The following is a 26,324-nucleotide window of genomic DNA, read 5'->3' on the forward strand; positions in this document are numbered from 1 at the left end:
ATTAACAGCAGTGCTCTTGTAGTCTGGCTTGTGCCCCGGCTCTGGAATTCCCCACAAGTTTTCATCTTGTGTATCATTTATAACCACTCTCATGACTCCCAAATAAGTCCATCTTCCCACACAAAAAAATAGAATTATCCACATGAAGGATATCTTGTCAGTATGTTGCTATATAATGTTAATTATGCAGCTTTTTCTTGCATATTTTGGGTTTCTTTCTTTCTTTTTTTAATGCAAAAGTCCCACAAGGAAAAAAAAAAGTGGAGCAGAACAGCACAAGCATAGAATAAAAATTTCAGCTTTTTAAACCCGCTTTTTTAAGGAGTTCAACAATGGGAAAGGATTTCAAAATATAAAGATTTTATTAACTGGTACCTTTGACAAGGAGAATCTTCACACAGTCCTTGTGCTACCAGTGAATCTGTCTAGGTACTTATATGGTCCTCACCACCATAGTAACTGAGAGTCTTCCAAGTATTTAAAAATAGAGATAACAATAACAATTCTTGCCCTGGTCCACCTCTTTCTTTCCAGCTTGCCAGGAGAAAAACTTGATTAATTCATGGGATCTTTGTTTTGCACACAGTGCCTGCACACAGCTTGGGAACCTTGTGTGCCTGCGTGGATGAGATGTTCTCAAAGCCAGTGCATCCAAAAATCCGGCTGCATTTCTAAAAATGTGAGAGATGAACACATGTACAGGAGTTATATATATTTCTATATGGTCCCTCACAGTCTGCTCCTTTGCAGGAGGTAGAGTTCAGTTGAACTGCAGCATTCCTGCAGTGTTGAGATGAGGAGAATCCCAAGGAAATCATCACAAGGTGCCTCGTTGTGAATTTGAACACCTGAAAGGTGCTGGTAGCCTGTCACATTCACATTCTCTGGAAAAATCCCTTTGCCCAGGATTTTTCTCTTGGGAAGCTGAGAATCCTCAGAGAAAAGGAAAACAAGCATTATCTGTTTTGCTTCTCTTGTGTTTTGCTCCTTTGGAATGTGTTTGGAGATTGTTTACCCACAGGTGATTGTTTCATTGGATTCTGCTGTGAATTATTTTGACTCATTGGCCAATGAGTGCCTAGTTGTGTCCAGGCTCTGGAAAGAGTCAGGAGTTTTCATTATTATCTTTTTAGCCTTCTGTCTGTATCCTTTCTTTATTCTTTAGTATAGTTTAGTAGAGCATTCTTTAATATAATATAGTATCATAAAATAATAAATTAGCTTTCAAGAACATGGAGTCAGATTCATCATTCCTTCCAGCCACGGGGCACCCCACAAATACAATAGTAGCCCAGCTCCTTTCTGAGAAACTGTCTAGAAAATCAGCCAAGGTCATTAGGGGGGAAAATGTCAGTGATTAGAAATGAAGAAGTAGTTAAACAAAAGAAAATAAAGCTGTGATGATGCTTTGGTGGGTTTTGCCTTTTGGATGAGTCATAAATATGCTGGAGTTCCCATCAAGTGTTAACGAGGAAAGACAGAATTGAAATGATGCCTTTGACAAGTGCCATATTTCTTCTGGAAATCAGTCTGTAATTATCAGTGAGCTGCCTGACTGTGCACCAGGGAGAAGGAGCCTTCTTTCCCTGACTGGCACCTAACTGGCTGCCTTCCACAAATGTGCACTGCCTGGAAAATGTGGTTTTTTGGGAGCAGGAGCCAAAGGGAGGACACAGCTCAAGCCAGCCCGCCAGTAATCTTTCTAACCCCTCCAAAGTTACCTCTGAAATAAATCTGCTCCTGCATCACCAAGAGTTGTTTGGGGTGTGTCAGGATTGGGATGTGGGAGCTGGAATATTTACCTTGGGAATCCACAGAGCTGGGCTGACTGGCACAACTTGGAGATTCATCTCTCCTCATTCCCCAACTCTAACACCACATGGGTAAAAGGCTACAAGAGCTGCATATAGCTGAGCAGCGTGTTTTTTTTTAATTTAGTGGAAGTGAAAAATGAAAGAGGAACACAATCAATGCCCAACAGTGGTTACCAGGATTTACTGTTGTGGAAACATCACTTTTCTTTTTGACTGTACACAGACCTGCTTTACTTCACACCAGAGGTTCTTGTTTTCTTCTGACTTGGGTTTGTAAATGGAATGAAAATACTTTTCCTACTTAAGAGCTCCTCCGTTAGCAATCGGTAAATGATTAATCATATTTTTTTTTCTGAAGGTTTTTAAGATTTTAATTTGTAGCACACAGCTGTCTTCAGGCACTTAGCTCGATGCTCCAAAATTAGCTTGTAATTTGGTGTTATCAGGCTCCCTTGTGTAAGCAGGCACCAGAATTTAGAGCAGCAGGAGTGTTACAGACATGATGAAAATGTGGTCTTTTGCTGAACTGGTGGCCAGAACAAAAAGCAGGAAGGAAGTAGGTGCTGCATCAGGAACCAGCACAACACTTCCCCTTCAATCCCCATGCTCAGGACCTTTATTTAAAATGCTTAGGTTGGTTGTCCAAGGGAAGAGAGGGGTGTCTCAAAGTCAGCCCCACATGTGTCTTGGGTTCCTCTGCCTCTCTCTGTAAGTTTGGGGTGAAATTCTTCATGTCTGGGTGCACATCCATGTGAGAGACCTAAAGCTCTGTTTGTTCTCAACAGAGAAAAATGTATTTTTTGGTGACTTCTTTTGTGTTTATCAGAATGATCTCTTCTGGAGAGCCTGGTGTTCATAGATCTTGATTTGATTTAGGCTTCTAATTTGCTTAGTTCTGTCAAGGCTGAGGAATTTGTGGGTAATACTAACATTACAAAATAAGAAAAATAATACAATAAAACACATCATAAATGTAAGAGTTTTTTTGTCTGTCTCTGGAGATAAGTGGATGCTCAGAAGGGTATTTAAGAATGTCTGGTTTGTACCTGGACATTCAACTTTTCCTTAAATCCATCTCAAACCACTCCACCCTTATTCAGATTTGACTTATCCTGACCACCTTGTGCCAGCTCTCACATCCATTTTATCTGTGGAAATATGGATATGAAAACATCCAAATATTTTCTAGCTTGAGGATTTTGTTAGCCAGGATACTGGATTTGATGGAAGCATTTGCTTTAGCCAATCACTCTTAGTATTGGTTCATTTTTCCCTCCACCTACAGTGGGTTAGGAATGGGAAAGACTGAGAAAAATACATATTTTCCAAGGAGGAATTTCCAAGAACAGAAGAAAGTTGAAGAGCACTGGATATGGAAAAGGCATTTTGAAAGTCACAGTGGAAAAAAAAAAAAAAAAATAGGTCAGGGTGCTCTGGCAGCTCCTGGGAGGTGGTGTGGGTATTCCAGAGCTGGAAATCAGCTCTCAGCACTTCTCCAGGGTCTCACAGTGACATTATTTAATCACCACTGATGAATGAGTTCTCTAACTGTATTTTGAGTATCTCATCTTTCATTCTAATTTATACCTAAAACCCCCTGAGACTGCTGGTTGACTCTAGGTGGAGAAAGCATTAATTATTCCTTAGGTTTTAGTGAAACACTGGCACTCCACAGTGACCAATTTACTACTCCTGTAAGAGCTGCCAATAAAAGATGGACATGAACAAATATATTCATTAGCACAAACTAATTAAAACCCAGGCTAATAGCCAGGAGCACAACACATTCCTGCAGCATTTTGGAATTCATTATGTGCCTGTGCTAATCCAACAGTACCTATCACTGCAGCTCCTAATCTAAGTTAAATATCTCATACTGATAGACACCTAAAATTTAGTTTATAGTGCCCAAAGACACTGCAGAGAATTTCTGACCCAGGTGTCTGACAGCAAACAGGGATTGGCCATGGGGAAAATTCTGGGCTACAGGAATTAGCTGTGGGGAAAATTCTGGGTTACAGGAACTAGCCAGGGAGCAAATTCTGGGCTACAGGAATTAACTGTGGGGAAAATTCTGGATTACAGGAATTGGCCAGGGAGCAAATTCTGGGCTACAGGAATTAACTGTGGGGAAAATTCTGGATTACAGGAATTAACTGTGGGGAAAATTCTGGGCTGCAGGAATTGGCCTTGGAGAAAATTCTGGGCTCCAGGGATTGGCCATGGAGAAAATTCTGGGCTCCAGGAATTAACTGTGGAGCAAATTCTGGGCTACAGGAATTGGCCATGGAGCAAATTCTGGGTTACTGGAATTAGCCATGAAACAAATTCTGGTCTACAGGAATTGGCCATGGAGAAAATTCTGGGCTACAGGAATTGGCCATGGAGAAAATTCTGGGCTGCAAGAATTGGCCATGGAGAAAATTCTGGATTACAGGAATTGGCCATGGAGCAAATTCTGGGCTACAGGAATTGGCCTTAGATGAAATTCTTGGCTACAGAAATTAACTGTGGGGAAAATTCTAGGCTACATTCTTTGTTGTGTGGTGGAACCAAACAGAAGGGTGGGAGAGGCGACATTAATTTAGCCTGAAGAATTGTTTATTCTTCTGGCCTTTGATTTCAGAGCTGAATGTAGGTTATCAGGTGTGGTGGTACCTTTGAGGGAAGGTGTGGATACACCTGAGTGTATTCCAGACCTCCAGCTGCATCCTGAGGAATGATGGGAGCACATAAACCCCATCCTGGTTTATCCAGGTTCATAGAGCACAGGTGAGGATCAGACAACCTCCTTCTCTTTACCTTTCAGGGGACAGAACCCATCAAGGGAAGGACTTTGAGACAGAGCTGAGCTGGATCCAAGGCTGTTTGGTGTCCTGGAGCAGCCACCAGAATAATTACCAGCAGAAAATGTGTATTTTAATCTCAACTAATGGTTGTATTCATCAAGCAGACAGCTGTATTTGTCACTGGCAGAAATTTCTTGGTGACCTTTCCAATGAATCTGTTCACAACAAAACCCCGTTTCTCTGGTGAGGGCTCTGTGTCTCTCGTGTGAGCTCTGCCTCTGGCAGGCAAAGATGTGGAGAAATGGGGGGAAAAAACATTGCTGGCTTATTTTAGCCAAGAAACTAAGAAGACAAATGGAAGATGTGGGGGTTTGGACCTTTTCTGTCAAAGGGTGATGGATGCTGTCAGCAGAGGGCAAGACATTGGCTTTGCCAATCAATCATTCTCTCCATCAGCACCACTTGGTCTCATCTCAGACAAACTTCTTTGGCTTAAATTCCTTCCTCTGACAAACTAAAGAGAAGAATGTCTTTTCTAGACCCCAATGGGAAGGAGTTTAGAGATTAATGGTCCATGAACAATGGTGTACATTCATGTGCCATTTGCCCAGCGGGACCAGGTGTGGGAAGCTTGGTGGGCATTGTCTGCTCTCACCGCTGGACCCCTTTGAAGCTTTTCCACAGCTATGCCAGAGAAAAGTGTCACAATTCTCGTGTAAGTATTTATGGTTTTCACAGGAGGGACCACAGAAATAAAAAGCAAAAGATTTAAGTCATGAGATGGAATCCTCTGGAGGTTCCCCAGCTCAGAACCCCATTCCATTATGGAAGAACATCAAAAAGAAAATGTAATTTTTGGCAATTCCCCCCCATTCCTCTCCATGCCACGGGCAAACCTTGGGGACAACACAGTCTAGAAGCTGTTCTCAGATGCAGCAGAATTGTGAAGGTTTTTGGTCTCTATTCATCATCTTAAGCAGATTACTGCAGCTAACATTAGCATTTTTGCTATTACATGGTCGACTGGCTGAAGTCCAGCCTGAGTTGGAATTAGAATACTTATTTCTTTCTTTTTATTAGTTCTTTTTCTTCTTCCAGTAGAAGATGATGGACACAAAAAAAAAAAAAAAAAAGCCAGTGAAGAAAGCTGCATCAAGGGATACCAGTGCTTTGTAGTTTCTGTACAACTGTTTATGTGAGCTTTAATTCCAGCTCAGTTTGGTTCTAAGTTTCAAGTTTAAATTAAATTAAATATAAGCACATCCACAGCTGCCATTATTTTTGAGTGGGTACTACGTGAGACCACTAAGAAGTTACTGTTTTCCTCTCCAAACTATAAATATATCCAAATTTACTTGAAACTTGGCATGAAAAGATTTTATAACTACCATAAATTTGACCCTTGTTTTGAGTTTCCCACAACTCTTTGGACACCACAGTAATTTTCTGTGGCTGTGAGAAGTTTTCTGCAGGATTCTGTAGTACTGTGGTGCATATTTGGGGCTGAATTTCTTGACAGAACTTGCAGAGTAGAAACCAACAATTAACCTAAGCTGAGTTAGAGAGCAGCTGCTTCTATTGTGCTGTGGATTTCTGGGGGTTCTGGCCTGGCAGAGTTTATTTTTCTGGCAAAAGGCTGAGTTGATTTTTTTTTTTTTAATTTCAGTGTAATTGCTGAGATAGGGAGTGATGCAGCCCAGAGCTGCCAGCCTCATTTGCTGGTGTCAGGGATACCTTTTGTTGTTGTAAGTGATGCTGTCTGAATGTGACAAAACACTTGATAAGCTTGGCCAAGCGTGCCAGAAAACAAAACAGAAAACAAAAAGCAATGTGGACTTCCAGCCCAGGCAGTTTAGAAAACCTCCAGGGTGTTCTGCCCTCATCAGGGAGTTGTTTCAGGAGAAAATCTGATCGATTTGGTTAAAAAAAAAAAGAAGAAAGCGTTTCTTTTTGCTTTTTGCTAGTCAGGAGAGGCTGCACAGATTGAAGTGAGTACTAGAAAAGTCTCAGATCCGTGGTGCACATTGCCACAGCTCTCCTGGCAGTGCTTACTGCTGGTTTTGCAAGGCCCAAGAGACATTCACTCGCAGTACTGAAGTTTTAACCAGTCACTGGCTTGTGTAAGCTGATATTTTCCTGCCACTGAGGCCCCTTGTTGCAGGCAACAAGTGAGTGTGCAATGGGAGTGGGATGAAGGCCGTGGTGCAGTGGGATGCTCCAGGCTGAATCCAAACTCCTGGTCCTTCCTGCCAGGCAGGCCAGGCTGCTGTGATGGGTCAAGTCACTTATTCCTTACTTTCTTAAGAAAACCTGAGGTTTGCCTTTCATCTTTTCCACAAGTACGGTCTTCTCTGTCTGCTCCTTTCCTGTCTCCCTCATTTCTTCTGTCTCACCTCTCATTCCTTCTCCTCCCCCAGAGAATTTTGTGTCTTCCCAGCTCAGCCAGGTCCAGTGCTGCTTCTCCCTCTGACTGCTTCATTTCCCCTCCTATTTTCCCAGGCAAATTTGCAGTCTGGGTGATTAATAAAGAAAATTCATTTGCCATAAAGAAGGTTCCTGTCTAATGCTCTAATTTGGGGTCGTAGTGAGCTTCTCCTTAAGTTTCTCATTCCTCTCCAGTCTCACAAACAATTTCCTAGACTAAGGAAATTAAGGAAATTCAGTTTAAGCAAGGGCCAGGTGAGGAGACACCTGGAAGGTGAGAAACACATTTAGGAGACAAAGCAGTTTCTAAAGTAGCAGAATTAGAAGAGGAAAGGAAAGGAAATTTCAAGGAAAGGAAAGGAAATTTTAAGGAAAGGAAATTTCAAGGAAAGGAAAGGAAAGGAAATTTCAAGGAAAGGAAAGGGAAAGCAAAGGGAGAGAAAAGGGGAAGTAATTGAGTTTCCTGAGCAAAAGAGGAGGAAAAAAAGAAGTAATGGGTTCTGTTTATATTCAGATCTAAAATTTGAGCAGTAAATACAATTTTTTGGTTTTAGTGGAACAGGGACTGAGGTGTGCTGTATCCTGTGCATTCTGCCCATGCCAACACTTTGGAGGCAGTGAGGGATATGAGTCCCAACTTAAGTCCTTCCTTGCTTGTGTTTTTTGAAGCAGAGCAGATGCATGAGAGGTTTAGTCCTTCTTCCAGAAGCTTGTAAGCTTTGTCCTTGTAATCCTCAGAAGCAGGGGGAGGAAGAATGGATCTCTCTGGATCAGAATACACGGGCTGGAGAGATGATCTGAGGATGGGCAGTCGTGTGTGTCAGCTCAGATGCTCTTTGTGATCAGCTTTATTGACAAGCTGACATGTCTGTAAATCCAGACAGACCTTTAAAAGTGCCTGTCAGGGTTTAAATTCACACAAGGGAAAATATTTTCTAGAGAATTTTTAAATGAGTAGCGGAGATAAGTAGAGAGAAATCCTCAATATAGAATGTGTAAAGCACTGCTCAGATTAATTTTTGTCTTCCTTGTAATCATTTTAAGTGACTCAAGTGTTTTCAGTTTTTTTCCTGTGCTTAAATCTTCAAGAAGCCATTGGAAACTCTAAAAACACCAGCAGAGTAACATTCACTCTCTGATTTTGATCCCTTTTAAAGATTTTCCAGCTATCTGTAACTTTTATTTCATTTGGTTTACATTCCTTCACTGTTATTACATGCACTTATTTTGTTTATTGCAATCTGGACTGGTGGCAAGGCCGATTAACAGCTGCTGAACTCTGCTGGTTAAAAGCTCCCTTTTCAGTTGTACACAACCTTGCCAAAATCCAATTGCTCAGGCTGAAATTTGTCATTTTGATTGCTTGCCTCAAGCAGAATTATTTTGGAAGGGTTCAGCAAAGTCATTCCAGTACTTTCCAAAACTGAGGCTTGAGCAAAATGTTAGCACATCAAGAAATTAAAAACAATTTCTGGTGGCCTTTTGTCTGATTGCTTTGAGCCTTTGTCATTTTGAACAGAAATGTAAGATTTGTCATCTGGGATGTGACTTTTCTATCTGTTATACAAGTCCTACATTTGTGTGGGTTCAGTGAAGCAGTTAATTTTTATTTTTTTTCTGTGAAAGCTCAACATCACTGAGCCAAATAGTAAACACTAAAGCAATTAAAGCAACACTGTCTTTGAAAGGCTTAAAGAAATCATAGTTTTCCTTAATTGCTGCTACATTCAGTGATGCTTTGGCCAGGAGCTGAAGCCAAAGGCAGGGTCGTGCCCTTTCTGTGCTCCCAAAACACCACAATTGCTTAGGAAAAAATCTTCCTCCTTGCTTGGGAGCAGAGGGTCCCAGAGCTGGAGCAGGGAGGTAAAAAGGATGGGATGATGAAGGAGTTCAGTAGGGGCTCCTCAGGAAGCTGGAACCACAGAGGATTAGGCAGGATTTGATTCTTTTGGGATGGGAAGCGGGACCAGGAGGGAGGAATATGGACTGGCTGTGTCGCCATATTTTATTGTTTTAAAAGAAATTATGTACTAAAACTGTACTAAAGAAAGGATACATCAGAAAGCTAGAAAAGAATGATAATAAAAACCTGTGACAGACTCAGAGTCTGACAAAGCTAGCTGTGATTGGCCATTAATTAAAAACAATTCAGATGCTGGGTAAACAATTCTCCAAATCACATTCCAGAGGAGCAAAACATGGAGAAGCTGAAGCTTCTCATCTTGTCATGAGAAGAAATCCTGGCGAAGGGATTTTTCATAAACTATCATGGTGACAGGCTGGGAGGAATATGGACTGGCTGGGCTGGAATTCGGAGTTCAGGGAATGTCCTGGAGCAGTTTTGGGGAGCAGGAACAGCCAAATAAGGACACAGCATTGCTGAGGTTTGCTGGGGGCCGTGGTGACCATCAGGACTGGGGCAGAGCTGGGATGGACGAGGTGGAGCAGGAGCAGCCACCACGCCTGAGGGCATCAGAGCTTTCCCATTGTTCCTTTCCTGTCAGCTTCATGAATCCCACCCAAAAAATAGTCAAGGTCATTCCCTTTGCTGCTGATTTAGGAACAGGACAGCAGCCTCCCACCACTGCCAGTTACTCCATTAAAACTGGTGTTGATTTAACAGTTCCAAGCAGCAGTGCTGAGGAGCCTTGTGGGTGTCCATATGTTGCATCAAAATACATTTTTTTGTGCTTTAAATCTAGGAAACACTGTGCTCCTAAGACCATGGAAGTTTCAATGTCAAAAATTCAAGTTGCCCACTCAATGATTCAGTTAATTTTGCCTAATGCTATCAGTTCTTTTTGTCATTTATTAACTTTCTCGTGTTCAACTCTGTAACCTGAATGTTCTTTTAAGATGGCTTTATGTGTGCAATAAACTTAGAGCTGAAGCAGGAGGGAAACCTTCAGTCAGATTTTCATGTCAATTAGTCTATCTGGCACAGGGTTTAATAACTTTCTAATTGCAATTGCAGCTCTTAGCTAAATCAATGGGCACCCTTCCTCATAAAATTGATTTTAAATAGGCGTTGTTAAAAGGCACCAGGTGAAAACTTAGTGAGGTGAAAACCAAGATAAGATTAATTGGAAGCCTCCTTTTCTTCTAGACAGCTCATATTAATAAAACTTGCTTTTTGTTTTGCCTTAACATGTTTTTGCATTAAAAAAAAATCGAAATTACAGAGGAATCTTTCTGAGCTGCCTTTGAGATGTTGCAGGATGGGAGGATTACAAGGGGGGACAGAAGGAAAAGGAGGCAGAGGATGACAAAAGGGATTTGTTCCGGCTCTGAGGACTGGAAAGCAGCAAGGCTGGAGGGCCAGTGTGGTACCTCACACACCACTTTTCTGGCAGCTCAGAAATGCACCACACTTCCAGCACGTACAACCTTCCTTTGTGTCCTCAGTGTTCTGTGTGGGTTTGTTAAGTGCACCATCTGTCAGGATAATGAGACCATTTTCACTTCCCTGCTCCATAACCTCCTGATGGAGATGCAGAGCTCAGAATATGGACCTGCTTTCTCTTTCCTTTATTGGAAAAACATGCTTGCTTTTACCCACATTAAAAAAAAATAAAATAAAAAGGTGTGTGGGTGTGATTAATCAATACACAGGCTATAAAAAGGTGGATACTCCTCCTTGCTACACACCTGAGAATAAGCCCACTGCAAGGCAGCATTAATGATCTACACTTGAGTCAGATGCTTGTCAGAACACAGAGCTGCGCTCTTAGGGGAGAACAGCCCCTCCACCCTTTTCTGAAATAGCAACGAGTTCAAAAGAGGATGTTGCTGAGTCAGTGCCTAGGACCTAGAAGGCTTGGAATTCTGTTTTTTTATGAGGTGGGGGAAAGGGAAAAAAAATGCAGAAGTAGGATTTGAAGTACTGTCTAGTGGCTTTGGAGCCCGACCTTGCTCATTATCTTTGCTGCTTTGGAAGGACTTGGAAAATTACATTACCCTACAACCATCAGTCCTCACTCAATAAATCCAGAGGCTCAAGGCAGGGACAAGAAATCCCACAGAGCTTTGGTATTGACTCGTTACAATTCCAGGCCTCAGGCTCCCAGTGCAGTCACTGCCTGTGGGTAATGGCAGCGCTGCTCAGGACACCTTGCCCTTCTGGATTCATCCCCCCCTCTTTATAGGATCTGTTCACTGCCATTTTTTACTCCCTTATGCTAAACAGTAAATTGTCCTATGTGACAATAAGGTCTTTTTTATTACTCTGGGACAGGAGATTAGTGGAAGAGCAGAGCTGTGCTCCAGTTCTGCATCAGAGCCAAGCGTCGTGTCCACCTCAGCATCAGTTTCCACAGTAGGGGTGGGAAAGAAAAAAACATGGCAAGGATGTGTGGTGGGGCTGGATTTCTTCCACTAAGGAATGATGAAGCAGTAACTTTGTGTGCTTTGGCATGGAAGGAACATGTGAGTGTAACCATGCTGTGAAATCAGAGTTCTCTGTTGAGTGCACCATGTTGGGGAGCTGCTCAGGGAGGTGGTCACTGTGGTTTTCTGAGCTCTGCATGCAGATCCCAGTGTGATATCAGTGATCCTTGGCTTGGCTCAGCCATGAAAATCTTGGCAATACCTTTTAAAGTGTTCCTATCTTCTACAGATGGCCACCCAGCTCATCTGACACCCACATTTTATTCCTCCTGCATTCTCAGCACTGCTTTGGCTGCCTTTGCCACATGCAGGGTGCAGCAAGGTTCCTTGGAGCACCTCCACCCTTCAGGATGGCAGCAGCCATCACCTGGCTCACTCTTAGCTAAGCAGCAGAGCAGAGGTTTGGTGTTTGCTGTAGCTGCTGAATTCAATTACAGCTCTCTCAGAAACTGTCATTTGGCTGCTTGTTCCCATGAAGCATTTGATATTGCTTGTGGTGTTAGCTGTAATCCCTTATTAGAGGTATAGAAGGAGTCTTATTGATGTACACATAAAGGCACACAGTGTACACAGAAATTCACTATCTCTGAATTAAATTGAAAGGAGAGTGAGAGTGCTGATACAGTTTTTTTTTGTCTGTTCAACTATATATCTATAAAAAGAAAAGTGTATGCACAGTGTTCAGTCAGCTCCTGAGGGAGCATGAGAGGATCCAGATCAGCTCCACAGCTGGCAGCTTCCCTGGCCACAGCTGGCAGCTTCCCTGGCCATCTCAGCAGAGGGAACAAATGTTCATTCTGACCCTCTGCTGAAGGTGAGCTGTTCTCTTCTTCTCCATCCCATGGGGTCAGAGCACACAGTTGGAATTGTTGGAGAAGGTGTGCCTACCTTTATTTTATTTTCTTCCTTCTTGGAGCAAACAAGATTTCTTAGCTGCTGCAGTTTCCGTGTAGTACTTTTTATAAGGGCTAAATAATTCATTTGGTGAGAAAGAATTTCTCATGAAATAGCAGATAAGTGTGTTCATCTGAAATTCTACAGTGTGTAGTTCAGGCATCACTCAGGCTCAGGCAATGTAACTCACTTAAAGAACAATGCCTACATCTGAACCAGTCCCTCTGAGCTGCCTTTAACACTAATGGAGAATTAACCAGTGAAGGAAGGGAATTCAAGGGTGAGATTCATGCTGTCCAAAAAATGTTGGAATTGCACCCTTGAAATCCTTGCTTTTCTCCATTTCTAAGCACCTGCAAGTTTGGCTTCCTTTACAGATCTCAAAGATCTTTTCCAACCTAAATGATTCTATGATTCTAAGTTAGATTCAGGATTTTTTTCCCCTCATAGAAATTGGCCAGACCTTTTTACCTAGAATCTAGTTTTGAAATATTTGGCTTCATGAGCTTCTGCAGAACATGTAACATGGCTTTCCAAGTGGCTCTTGGGCAAGACAGCCTGGAACACACTCACAGTACCCTGCAGCATTTAATTCCTTCTCATCCTCTTTTAGAGCCACATTGCCACTGGATGTTAATTTATCTCCCCTGTGCTGCTGTTTCAGTGTTATCCTACATTCTCCTGAGCAGCCCCTCCTCTCTTCCTAAGAAAGTTAAGCAAGCCAGCCTGCAGGGGAAATAAACAGAGACTGTGGCTCTTTGTGTTCAGTGGAGACATGTAAACTCAAATTAATGATTCTGTTCGGGTAACAGCCCAAGCAAAAGAAAACAGTGGAAATTTCCTAGAACCAACCCTCCTGCAATGGGATTTCTTTGCTTTATGGTGGAAAACTACAGCTGGGTGACTGCTTTCAGGAGTCAGAGATGTTTAAATTCTGTACCTTTTGTGAGAAAATTTCATTCTGTGGAACATTCAGTAAAACTTGTGGTAGACTGAGTCTGTCCAGCACTCTGGCTGAGCTTGTGGATGCTGGAGTGAAGTGACAATGCCAAGTGATGCAGGAGATGTGAGACCCAGTGGCAGGCCAAGGTTCATGGTAAATCAATGTCCATCAGAGTTTCCTGGTCTTTGCTCAGGCTGAACTACCTTGGAGCTGCTCCAGAAGCCTGCATTTTACATCCATCACATCTCTGGGGCTCTCCTGAAGGGATGAGTTTGGTTTTATGGAGGGGTGACAAACTTTCTTTTGCCAAATGCTCTCCTAAAGGAATCTCTTAGAGCAGGTTTGTGCATCCCAGCCCATTTTCACCCTCTGACAATTCTGTTCTGTCACTAAAGGAGTCCAGATACTTCCTTGGGCATTTTTAACCTCACAAGCTCCACTTCTACCCAATTATTGACTAGTTGCCTCCACAAGCATCCCCAAACTGGCAGGTAGTGCAAGATGTTAAAAAAACAGGGTAGATGTGTTAAAGCAGTGCCTCTTTTTGTGGTGTGATTGTGCTAAATTAATTTATCCTATTGCATCATGAGCAATGCCCACGTTGGTGCAAATAAAAGCTGCACTGTTTGGCCATTATTAAAGCTGTTTGTTTCTTGCACTTGATCTGTGCAGTAGAGTGCTTCATACTGATAATATTTACAAGGCTTAGGAGATGCTGAAACAGAATCATAGAATGGTTTGGACTGGAAGGGTTCTTCAAGCTCATCTTGCAACCACCTCTTCCATAGGAAGGGAACATCCACTGTCCCAGGCTGCTCCAAGCCCCAGTGTCCAGCCTGGCCTTGGACATTTCCAGGGATCCAGGGGCAGCCCCAGCTGCTCTGGGCACCCTGTGCCAGGGCCTGCCCACCCTCACAGGGAACAATTTCTCTGCAAAATCTCCTTTGCTTCAGAATGGGATATTGAATAGCAAAGCTCACAAAGCTCAGTTCCTGTACCTTACTTCTGAGTGTGGGATTAAGTCATTTGTAATTAAAAGCTGTGATAGATTTTACAAGATGAGGAGTGTTTTCTCACTGTGACTTTCCAAGTGCTGATAAAGTAGTTTTTATTAAAATCACCCTGTAAACTTAAAATAGCCTCTCATTAGTTGCTAACAGATATGCTGGTATCCAGTGACTCTAAGAAAATGCCTTTATTTTCCACTTTGAAGATGAGCAGGGCAAAGCCTCACTCTTCTTTGTGCATGGAAAAAACCATCTTCTGACTCCATACCACAGCTCTTTTGATTGATTCCTCTCCTTTGTGTGACTGACAGGTTTTGCTCTGTAACCTGTGCCACCTTCCCCAGCTCCTGTCACTTTGGCAGGCAGGGGCTTGATCCCCCTTTCCTGCCACTCCTGGCTGGCATGTTGTGATAGCTGCCACTTCTCCAAGCTCCTTCCCCAGCTGCTCCTGAGGGAGCATCCCTGGAAAGCAAAGCTGAGGGAGGCACAGCCACACTGGAAGATAACATCCTCTGGTTTTGTGTTTTCCTGGCGAGTGCCCTCAGGTATCGTTGATCATCCCAAATTAACAGTGAGTGCCAACTCATTCTGAAGCAGTTCCTCTGCAGTCTGGAGCAGGAAAGTGTTTGGAAGTGCTGTGTGGTGGTACCAATAGTGGGTTTCTCTGGATTGAAGGCACTTGAGATGGTGTTTCATGTTCAGACTCAGGTGTTTATTATTTCTTATCAGTAAAACAGTCTCACTGCTGTGAGTTCTGCAACTTTTCATGAAAAGGCACAAAATGGCAACAATCTCTTGGTACAAGATCTTTTAGGACTAAACTCTCCAATTAAGAACTGACACCTGGGTTATTTTCTCTTTTAACCCAATAACTGATCCCAAAGAGCTGCAATGGGGACTTTTCTGCCCAATTACAAAATGCCACCCAAACCCATGGAGAAGAAGGAAGAAGAAGCATGAAGAAGAAACCCAGGACAACACCCTGTGCCCTCCATCTTGCTTCCATCCACAACACACTAAAAACCCCAAACCCTCAATTTCTCACCAAGTGATGCACCTACACTGCTCTCTATAATCTATTTCACGCTTTTGTGGATTCTAGGAAAACTAGAATTCTAGTCTGGGAAACTTTCTCCATGAATGAGGGTCAAAGTCAGTTTGGGGGTCAGGGCACCCCAGAACAAACAGAGAAATATTCCTGGTGCTCTGGGTTTCCACAGTGCTGGGGGCAACATCCCTCTTAGAAAACAAAATGGGTTGAGAGCCTTTTCTATGGCTCTGATGCAAAGTGGTGCAGCATGGCTTGAATCAAAAAGGCTCAACTCTCCTTCCCTCAGGGGTCCCACCCTCTGCCACCACAGTCCCTTGGCAGAGTCTGTCTGGAGCAATCCCAGCCATGCCCGTGGCTGCACCAGCTCTCAGATATTTAGGGAAGCTGTGGATGATGCCTGAGCTGTGCTGGGGCCTTGGATAATGTGCTGGTGTGGAGGTAGCCCTGAGGAAGTTCTCCCGTTGTTATTTTAAACGTTACTGCTGAAGACACTTTTGCAAAGGTCAGAGCACTGAGGGGTGGTGGAGGGGAAAGAATTTATTGTTCTGCATTTGTAACCACATTAGGGCTCCCAGCTCGGGCTGGGAGCGCCTGCATGCTACCATAATAGGGAAATAACTGATCATATATTAATCAAGCACTGGAGGAGCCAGTCAGGAGGGCAGCTCGCTTCATGCACTGCTGAAATGCAGCTCCCTCCACAGCAAAGCTGGTTAAAGGCACAGTGTTTAACTGGGAAATGAGACCTGGAAATTGCAGAGGAAATTAAGTCCACCTTGTAACAATTCCTATTTCAAACTTGGCTGGAGCCTTGGGTATCATGGGCAGCTGCAGAATGAGACTCCCACAGCTCTGGGCTGAATTTGGGTGGAGGATTTTGGCATCCTGACCTGCAGGAGAGGCTGAGTTAGGGCTGGGTGTGTTACCCCTGCTGGTGGGTGTGGAAATCCAGGGCACTGGGAATATTTCCCTGTTTGTTCTGGGGTGCCCTGACCCCCAGGGGAGCACTGACTTTGACCCTCATTCATGGAGAAAGTTTCCTAAACTCCAGAATTTGACTAGAATCCACAAAAGTGTGAAATAGATTATAGAGAGCAGTGTAGGTGCATCACCTGGTGAGAAATTGAGGGTTTGGGGTTTTTAGTATGCTGTGGATGGAAGCAAGATGGAGGGCACAGGGTGTTGTCCTGGGTTTCTTCTTCATGCTTCTTCTTCCTCCTTCTCCATGGGTTTGGGTGGCATTTTGTAATTGGGCAGAAAAGTCCCCATTGCAGCTCTTTGGGATCAGTTATTGGGTTAAAGGGGAAAATAATCCAGGTGTCAGCTCTTAATTGGATAGTTCAGTCTTAAAAGTCCTTGTACCAAGAGATTGTTGGCCATTTTTGTGGTGCTTTTCCAGCGCACTGGGCCTGGTGTGGGCAGTGTGCAAAACTTTGGATAACAATAAACAAGAACCTGAAGACTGCAAAGATCCAGTGGGTCTCTCTTTCCTAACACAGGACCAATCCAGGACGGTCTCCCCTGACAGGGGCACCCCCTGGGAGGGCCCAGCCAGAGTCCCAGGAGCCGGGGAATTGGTGACAGGTGGCCTGGCAGGTGGGACATGGTTCTGCAGGGACACAGGGACCTGGCAGGAGCTGGAATCCATGCTCCTTGGGGCTCCCTTCCAGCTCAGGAAATCCTGTGATTCCATGTCAGTGCCAGCACTTGATCCCCAGCACCATTTCCCTTCAGCTCCCAGAGGCTCCCACTGAATTTGCCAGTTGAGCACCCCTCAGACACAGCTGTAGCTGGTAAGAGATGAGATTATAGAGCTGAAACCAGGCTGGTTTTATTTGCTAGGTTCCCAGTTAAACTTGCAGAAAGTTTGATCTCCGTGTGGGGATGTGAATTGGGGCCTCTGGTTTCATTCCCAGAATGCCTCCCATGAATTATGTACCTGTCTGTGCATCAGTTATGTGTTTGTAAACCGTTTTAAAAGGCTGGCAGTGATCCATTAATTACTTTGAAGATGAGGAATAATTGCTTAAACAATATTAGCATTTAAGGAAAAACAATATTTGTCTCTATATTAATTGTTAAGCAAAATCAATTCATCTGTAGTTGGCTACAATCTAGAGAATGCAATTTTTGTAAACTGAATTTTATTGCTATTCCTTTCTGTTCCATTATATTACCCCAATGTACATATTTTTTGTGCTACGTCATTTATCTTAGGTCAGAAATAATATTCCTGTTCTCCAACATTATTACAACTTGGAAAAAAAAAAAGATTAATGAGACATTTCAAAAGCCTCATGCTGAAATAACATTTTTAAAATTATAGAAGAACAACCATTATTTTTTACAGCAAAACTAATTTTTCGAGTTTGAGATAGCAACACCATATTCTGAAAGTAAAGGTCAATTTGAAAAATAAAAGATTCTAGTTTCCTAATAAGGTCGTGTTCTTTATACCAAATTGTAATTTACAGTTGAATCAAATGATATTAATTATTTCTGGCTTGCTTTGAGTGATATTCTGGGGCCAATTGGTGTAGTTCAGATAAAAATAGATGTTACATTTAGTCTTATCATTAATGATAACCTTTATTTTTTTTCCACATGGAGCTTTTGAAGGCTCAGGAGAGTGCTGAGCTCCAGGGGTTGCTTTTCAGTTTCAGAGATGGTTCCTTTATGGACTTTACATTTCCCCAGCATCTTTCACTTTCAAAAACCTGAAAAGAAAAGCTCCTTGTGTAAAGGTCTAATTCCCCACCATTGAGTGCCTCTTTCCTGACAAACACAACAGGGAACCCTGGATTCTGAAGGTGGCCCTGGAATGTCTGGGTTCCTTTTGGAGTGACAAAAGGGGAACAGCTTTAAGGATGGGGTCCTTGTCACAAAATGAGCATCTCACCCTGCAGCACTTTTAATGAGCAGGAAGGAAAATTATTGTTGTTCCTAATCTAATTAGAAAAAAATTCTGTGCTTATTAATGAAGAAGCTGAATTTTTGAGGCCAGGAAGACCCACTGACAGCTGGGCTGGATGAGGAATTGTGTGTGCAGCAGGAGCAGGGCAGGGATTGTCCCTCTGTGCTGGCTCTGAGAGCCCCTCAGGGCTGGGCCCAGTTCTGCTCCTGCAGGAGAGCCCTGGAGGGGCTGGAGCGTGTCCAGGGCAGGGAACAGAGCTGGGCAGGGGCTGGAGAATCCCTGAGGGAGCTGGGCAGGGGCTGGGGCTGGAGCAAAGGAGGCTCAGGGGGCCCTTGTGGCTCTGCACAAGTCCCTGCCAGGAGGGCACAGCCGGGGGGGTCGGGCTCTGCTCCCAGGGAACAGGGACAGGATGGTTGTGGAGTTCTGCTGCCCCAGGTCTGGGCCCAGCCCAGGGAGGAGCTGGAGCTGCTGCAGAGAGCCCAGAGGAGGCTCCAGGATGGGCAGAGGGATGGAGCAGCTCTGCTGGGAGGAAAGGCTGGCACAGCTGGGACTGTTCACCTGCACAGGAGAAGCTTTGGGCTGAGCTCAGGGTGGCCTTGCAGGGCCTGGAGGAGCTGGGAAGAGAGAGACAATTCCAAGTACAAGGGAGAATGGCTTCAAACTGACAGCAAGTTTAGGTTCAGGTTAGATATCAGAAGAAATTCTTTATTGTGAACTTAGTGAGGAACCGTAACAGTTTGCCCAGAAATTTTATGGATGCCCCTGGATCCCTGGCAGTGCCCAAGGCCAGGTTGGACACTGGGGCTTGGAGCAGCCTGGGACAGTGGAAGGTGTCCCTGCCATGGCAGGGGTGGCACTGGATGATCTCTAAGGTCCCTTCCAACCCAGGCCATTCCATGGTTCTACAACTCCCCTAAAAAATGAGGCTTTTACTTCCTCACCCTCAAGTAGATACAGAGGGGAAAGAATGGCCAACATCAACTCTTGGCTCTTAAAACTGTTCCTTGTGAGGACTTAAGTGTGGCCTCCACACCTCTGAGCATCCATATGCTCTCTCCAGCTGGCTGGTTGCTCTGTGGAGTCTGGGCAGGCTCTTCCCATCACATAAAGTTTCACATGGATGTCAACATCCATGTGATTCCTGCCCATTTTGGTCCTCTTTGATTAGGGGCTGTCCTGCCTCATTGGACAGGCTGGTGTAATAGCTTGGGATAAAGATTGTCACAGCTTGAAAAATCTTTGGAGCAGTGGGAGGTAATGATCCTGCCTGAGGCCAACCCTGCTTCTGGCCCTGTGATTCTGTCCCACACTCCATTGAATCTTTTTTCCTAAATGCTGCGGTTTAGCCACTGAAAAATGCAGTATTTTTATGAGTGTATTCCATCTTTGGTCTGGTCCCATAATTCCTGTTAGATGTGAGCAGGGGCAGAGGATGGCACCTGAGACAGGAAATGCCAGGTAGAGGCTTCAGCCCATGTGATTTTTCATGCTGAATGTTTTCCAGAATGTGACGAGCAATTTCTGTTTCATCTGGAAGATGGGAATTTCTGAGAATAAAGACTGAATCCCCTTTTCCACCTCACTAACCTTTTCCCTTCCCTGAGCAGTTTTGGGAAGGACTGGTCTGTTTAGGCTGTGTTCAAATGTCAGAAAAGGCTGCTTTAAACTTTTGGCCCATATGGAATAAGCAATGTTTCCTTTTCCCAGCGTTATCACAATTCGTTTTACTTCATAGCTGAAAAGTAAATGAAAGAAATAGCTGGAGGCACATTTGTGAATAATTACATTTGCACCACATTTCTTCAGAGTTTGATGGGTAGATTTATGTGTAAGATTTTATTGTTTTCCTTCAGCTTCATTATCCATCCAGTGTTTGCCATGGATCACAGGGCGCTGTAGCAGATCATGGAGACAGCATTCTAATGCTGTTTCATCTGGAAAAGGAAAACACAGATCTTTTTTCAGCTGCAGCAGTGCAAGATGATGGGAGACTTGGAAAGCAGCTCATTAGTTGCTGCTTCAGGCTCTCCTGCTGGGATGAGTGCTGCCTGTGGGGAGGGAAAACCTGTGCCCTATAAATTGTCTCTGACTGCAGCCCTGCAGTGTGGTGGTGCTGGGGTGTGGGGAGCCCCTTTTCAGCAGGAATTTGATGTGGCATTCACATTCTCTGAAAGAAATCCCTTCACCCAGGATTCTTCTCCTGGGAAGCCCAGAAGCCTCAGAGAACAGGAAAACAACGCTTATCTCGTTTGCTTCTCCTGTGTTGTGCTCATGTGGAATGTGGTTGGAGATTGTTTACCCACAGGTGAATGTTTCATTGGATTCTGCTGTGAATTGTTTTCACTCTGTGGCCAATCAGGGCCAAGCTGTGTCAGGACTCTGGGAAGAGTCGAGTTTTCATTATTATCTTTTTAGCATTCAGTAAGTATCTTTTCTGTATTCTTTAGTATAGTATTATTTAATATAATATAGTATCATAAAGTAATAAATTAGCCTTCTGAGATCATGGAGTCAGATTCATCATTCCTGCCTTCTTTGGGACATTTCCCAGCAAATACAATAGTTCTCCAAGGAGTTTGCCCCACCACTGATCAGATTTGCCTCAATTGGCACCAGAGCCAGTCCATGGTTAAATTGATTTTGGGAAATTCATTGGGTAACAATCTTTAGTTATGGCCAACAACTGCTGGCAGTGATCAGAGCCCAGCAGGGCCAGGCACTGGCTGGCCTGGTTTGCCAGGGTGTGTTCAGAAGAGTCCAGCAAAGTATGAAGGAATCTTTCAGGGAAAGCCTTGCAATAGCTGAGTTTAGTGGGAAGGGTTAGGGGGATTTATTTATTGTGGTGCTAATGAAAGCAGATCCCCCCTCAGAAAGCAGAAAATGCAGGCCAGGGCTTATCAAAAATCTCTGAATTCTGTAAAATCATAAGAAGCTTGTGAGTTTAAGTCTGCAAGTATTGTCTGTTAAGACAACAGTTTTGTTTTCCCTGGTTTTCTCCTGGGAGTGGGTGTAGTCCAGGTATCCTCAGATATCCATATGAAATAAAACATCATTTAATTTAGAAAGTGAAGATACCAACAAAAGGTTGTGTGTGGCAGAGGGTGGGGAGGGAATCCTGATCCACCTTTATTGCCACATCAAGGCAGCTTGGAAGAAGGTGGTTGCTATCAGAATGGTTGGCCCCCACCAGCAGGAATGAAAAAAATCAAGTCCAGGAGTAAAACCTGTGCCAGTGCTTACCTGTGCTCTGGTCTGCTTGGAGTGAGAATTTCCTGGGTTTTCAGACCATTTCCAAGCTAATTATCCCTTGTGAAAGGAAAACCAGGAGTGCATGAAAGAGGAGCATTTCTACAGGCTTGCTTTCAGCTCTCTGCAGAAATTTAATGATTTGAGGACTCAAATCCAGCAGCCTGCACGCTTGAGATATGTGAACAACTACTGACAGGTAAAAGTTACCGTGCCATGGGTGGATATGGAGTAGGAAGGGTGCAAAAAGGCTTTAATCTTTCCATCAGTGCACTGAGGTGATTTCTAGTCTGTGCAGGTCCTGAGCCCAGGCTGGGTTTCCATTGTAATTAATTGGTTAATTCTAAATTTGTAGAATCAGACAATGCTGTGGGTTGGAAGGGACCTTAAAGATCACCTGGTTCCAGCTCCTCTGTCACAGAGTTGGAACTCCTGCTCCCAACCAGTGAAACTGTGTTGTTTGCAGGGTGTGATACTTCTTAAATCACAAGGCTGCTTTTAGGGAAGCAGCTCAAGGTAAAAGCTAAAATTTTATTCCCTTAGACAAAGCCCAAGCTGGCACTCCACTGAATTTTCTCTGCAGATTGACAGTCCATCTGGTAAAGTATCTGTGTTGTGACAGGTATCGATAGGAAATGGTTTGGGGAGAACTCCAAGAAAATCTACTCCCAATATCTGGGAAATACCCAATCCAGCTCTTTCCAGTTTAACACAGGATTTAAACTCTTTAAGAAAATATGTCTGTGCAATTATATATTAATATATATATTCTCTATGTATGCAAATGTGGATGGACCATCCATGTATAAAAAAGTGAAATATGGGCATAGGGAGAAAGAAAATTATACAGATATATCCATTCTATTACATTACCTACATAGATAATGCACATGTTGTTTTGTAATGTGTATTATGCCCATATGTGTAATCATTATATTTCCCTACCATCTGCTAATCATGAATTTCTCCTTTATTCATTTAAATATCTTGGCCCATTTGAACACTTCTAATTTCTTAATTACAAGTCCAAGTCATGGCTGAAAACTTCTTGTCCTAGCGTTTTTCAGTGGGTGATATAAAAAGAGAAATATAGGAAGAGTTTATGTGGAGATTTGGTTTTGATGTCAACAATTGTAGGTTAAAAGAAATAAAGAAAGTCAGACCTTAAGATATTGTGAATTATGTATTACAGTTGATTTTAAAGCAGTGATGATAGCATCAAGCAAATATTTAAGTGCCCTGGAAATTTTAGAGACAAATTAAATGCTGTATTTTCTTAAGTGTTAATGTGAGATTGCTGAGTCACTGTTGCAAGTTAAGATAGTGCTAAAACTTGGCTGTAACAGGAAATGAGCTGTACAAGCCAGATTTCCTCAAGAGGTACAGACCCAATTGTGTCTGTTCATCCACCCATCTGGTTTTCCCAACTGGCATTTCCAAAGGACAGCAATTATTCCACTGAGAGGCTAAAATCAATGGATAGACTCCACTTCTACTGTTAGGTTGCCTTTAACCCATAAATACCAAATAAAAATCAGTTCCAGTTTCTCCTTGGCTGTGTCATGTCCGACCTTCACATCCCTTTCCCCACTATAGAAGATAAACTATAAATTGTATTTCTGTATTGCTTGAATAGCCACACAAACCATGCAGATTCTCAGATTTAATGACATGATTCTGTGATTTAATGACATAAAGTTAATGGATTGATTTTGTTCCACAAAAGTCTTTGTTTTGATAGCTTAGCTTTTCATTAGCCTGTGTAATAAAATTTGGTGAGCTCTCAAGCTGTTCTTTTTATCCAGATTTTCTATTTCTTCTTCCATTTTCATCTTTCTTCTTAAATGTTTTCTAAATAAAACAAAATACTAAGTGAACATTTCTCTTACATTAGCATAGCTGCCTTTATTTGATTACTGTAGTTAAAATAAAATCAATGTGGGATATTGCAAAACCTTCCCTTTAAATATTTCCTCAGTTTAGAGTGGTCCATAGAATATGGACACAAAAACTGAGTTCTCAGTAAGAACAAGAAGTAAAGGCATGAAATCCTGCAGGTCTCATACTAAAACCATGGAATGGCATCCCTGTTTTCTAGTGTGCAGGACAGAGACTATGGGGAATAAGTTTATTTTCATTTAAATATTAAAATGAAAATAAATTGCCTTTATTTGCATTAACCCTACTTGGGGATGAGTATCCTGGAGGTATTAATACCAAGAATTAAAAGCAAAGTGGTTGAAAATGGGTGAATTCCCCCAAGCAGAGCTCCCTGCACACTCCTGGTGTGACGTGCCCTGCAGGCTGGCACACAAGAGTGGCATCAGAGAGTTTAACAAACCAGTTTACAGTGAAAAACTCAATGCTGTGACAAGGTTAGTGGGGCAGACGTGCTCCCACCAGCTCAGTCCAGGCAGTTTAGGGTTATCTTTGCAAGCAGGGCAGGAATTTTCCCAGGACTGCACTTTTAACTTGTAGGTGGGTGAAGGAAAATTCAGCAAAGTCAGCTGGGTTGGCCACGTGGAGGCCGAATGCAGCTGAAGGGAAAGCTGGGAATAAAGGAAGGCAAAGAGCCAAGGATTGAGGATGAAAGACAAGAGCAGAGCCTGGAGAGAAGTGAGGGAAGCAGCACAGTGGTGGAGAGATTGGACATAAATGATTCAGAGGGGAAGAGCTGTGCCTGTTGGAAGGGATGAGGCAGGAAATGAGTGGAAAGGATGGAAATTAGCCTTAGGATGTATTATCTCTTCCTCTCATGTTGGAGGTGTGATAAAAACAGGGTCTTAATGCCTCGACTTTAAAATATTTTACTCTGCCTCTTTTTTTAGAGTAAACATGGACTAATTTAGGTTGGAAAGAACTTTAAGTTCTGCCTGCTGGGTGGCACAGAGGAGTCCCTCTGTCCCTCACCGCTGGCTCCCTGTGCTGGGGGGACTTGCCCAGATGCTGGATGATGCTGAGCACCCCTTGGATGTTGCTCCTCAGTGCCCAGCTCCCCAAACTCTGTCACTGGGAGGGACTTGGTGTAACTTGTGCCAGGTTTTTTCCCTGAATCTGCTCCTCCTGGCCATGTCTGTGTCTATTGATGCCTTTTCCTTGGTATTAAAATTCAGATACGGTTAAGAGATAAAGGACTTTTACCTCAGTATTTAATAAGGATCTTTAGGAAGGAGGAGAAAGCATCACAATTTTCCACCTGTGCTGTTCAGTGATCATCCCTGTCTGAAAAAGCTGTTGATGTTTTTGTTCTGTTTCCTTTGAGCAGATGGGCAAAAGAAGGTCCAAGAGGAGTTTGACATAGACATGGACGCGCCAGAGACAGAGCGGGCGGCCATGGCGATACAGTCCCAGTTCAGAAAATTCCAGAAGAAAAAAGCTGGGTCCCAGTCCTAGTAGCTACCTCACAGCTCAAAACAAAGTAATCCTGAGATGATTTATCAAGATCAGAAATAACACAAAGATGCATGTACAGAAATTATCAATATTTAAAACCCCATTGGCAGATAACAACCCATGAGCTTGTGTGCGACTTCATCCCAGATGTTTCACGCCCATTATCCTCTGTAACTCACCATTTTACTTGATGTTGTAATAAAAAGTTAGGGTGAAGTAATTAAAGTGTCTGCCTTCATCTGTCTTTCCATATTAATCCAGCAAGTGCAGCGTTACAAATGAGCCCAGCCCAGATGCCTGTTTCCCTCTCCACCTAAAGCTCAGAGTCATAACAGCACCGTATGTTGCAGGGATTTTTGCTGAGGGATGAGATAGATGCATCTCAGCCCTGCTTCCCCCATTTGGAGAATTCCAGCTGCCAGCAAAATGTGAAAATAAAATGACTTTCTTGTAATGAGCTGAAAGTTTAAAAAAAGAAAAAAAAGAGAAAAGTTGCAGACAGAAGCTGGCATGAGGGGTGTAGGAAGCAGGGAGCGTTTATTTTTGTCTTGCAAGTGTGTCAATAAAGTGGTTTGAGTGGGGAAATTGTGCCTGTCCTTCCTCTTTGCATGATAACATTCAGAGAACTTGGACCACATTGACTGTTATGGAAAGAAAATAATAAACCAGACACAAAATACCTTTGGAAGTTTGGGATTGATTTTTGTCTGTAAAAATAGAAACTGACCATCTAAACTCTATTTCTTGATGTGGTGTTTCAGTCTACATAATCAACAACTGTTTCTGTGCCATCTCTTTATTTCCATTTTATTTCCAGTGTTTGAGGAGTAAATCATAACAAGCTTCCTGTGTCCATTTGCATTGTTCTGTATTCATCTTTGAGCCCCTTTATTGCTGTGTTAGCCCAGCTTTGTTTGGATCAACAAAAATCAGCTACAGCGTGTCTGAAGCGGGGAAGGGAGCGGTGACAGCCTGCCAGCCTTTCAGCCCTTCAGGGGGCACAGATCCAGGTGTCATTCCCAGCTCTGCCCAGGGGGATTCTTTTCCTCCTCTCCCACCTTCCACAGGAGTGTTTGATCACCAGAGCAAGGGACAAATGCACCATTAATCACATTTAAACAGAAATCCAGAGCAGGGGGCAGGAGCAGAGGGAAGGAGGGACCTCATGGCCTTCCCAAGGAGCCCATCAGGACAGCAGTGCTGGAGAGGTGCAGAGCTGGGGGATTACAAAGGAAAAGGGAAAACCTCCTGCAGGTTAAGGCACTTGTGGTGCTGGGCATCATTTTGGAGGTGGTGCCAAGAGCTCTGGCCCTGTGCTGGTTACAGGGAGCCCTCAGGGATGCTGAGCAGGAGAAATCCTGTGGGCAGTGAAGAAAGCATGTGCAAACATGATTTGTGAGCTGCTTGAAGCTGGGTGGGAAGGCCCAGAGAAGTTTTTTTAGAAGTCATTTTGGGAGGGGAAC

At 43.4% G+C, this 26,324-nt stretch overlaps 1 protein-coding gene across 1 annotated transcript in view; it reads left to right on the top strand.

Moving 5' to 3' along the window:
• PCP4 (Purkinje cell protein 4) overlaps positions 1 to 25,540 on the top strand; it is a 51,927-nt gene extending 26,387 nt beyond the window's left edge. The window contains exon 3 of the mRNA XM_036383096.2: positions 24,734 to 25,540. Coding sequence (XP_036238989.1) covers positions 24,734 to 24,861 — 128 coding nt within the window. The 3' untranslated portion in view covers positions 24,862 to 25,540. The remainder of the gene's footprint in view (positions 1 to 24,733) is intronic.
• Positions 25,541 to 26,324: the final 784 nt, after the last annotated feature.

This window comes from Molothrus ater, chromosome 2 (genome assembly GCF_012460135.2).
Source record: "Molothrus ater isolate BHLD 08-10-18 breed brown headed cowbird chromosome 2, BPBGC_Mater_1.1, whole genome shotgun sequence".
In the NCBI taxonomy this organism is placed as follows: domain Eukaryota; kingdom Metazoa; phylum Chordata; class Aves; order Passeriformes; family Icteridae; genus Molothrus; species Molothrus ater.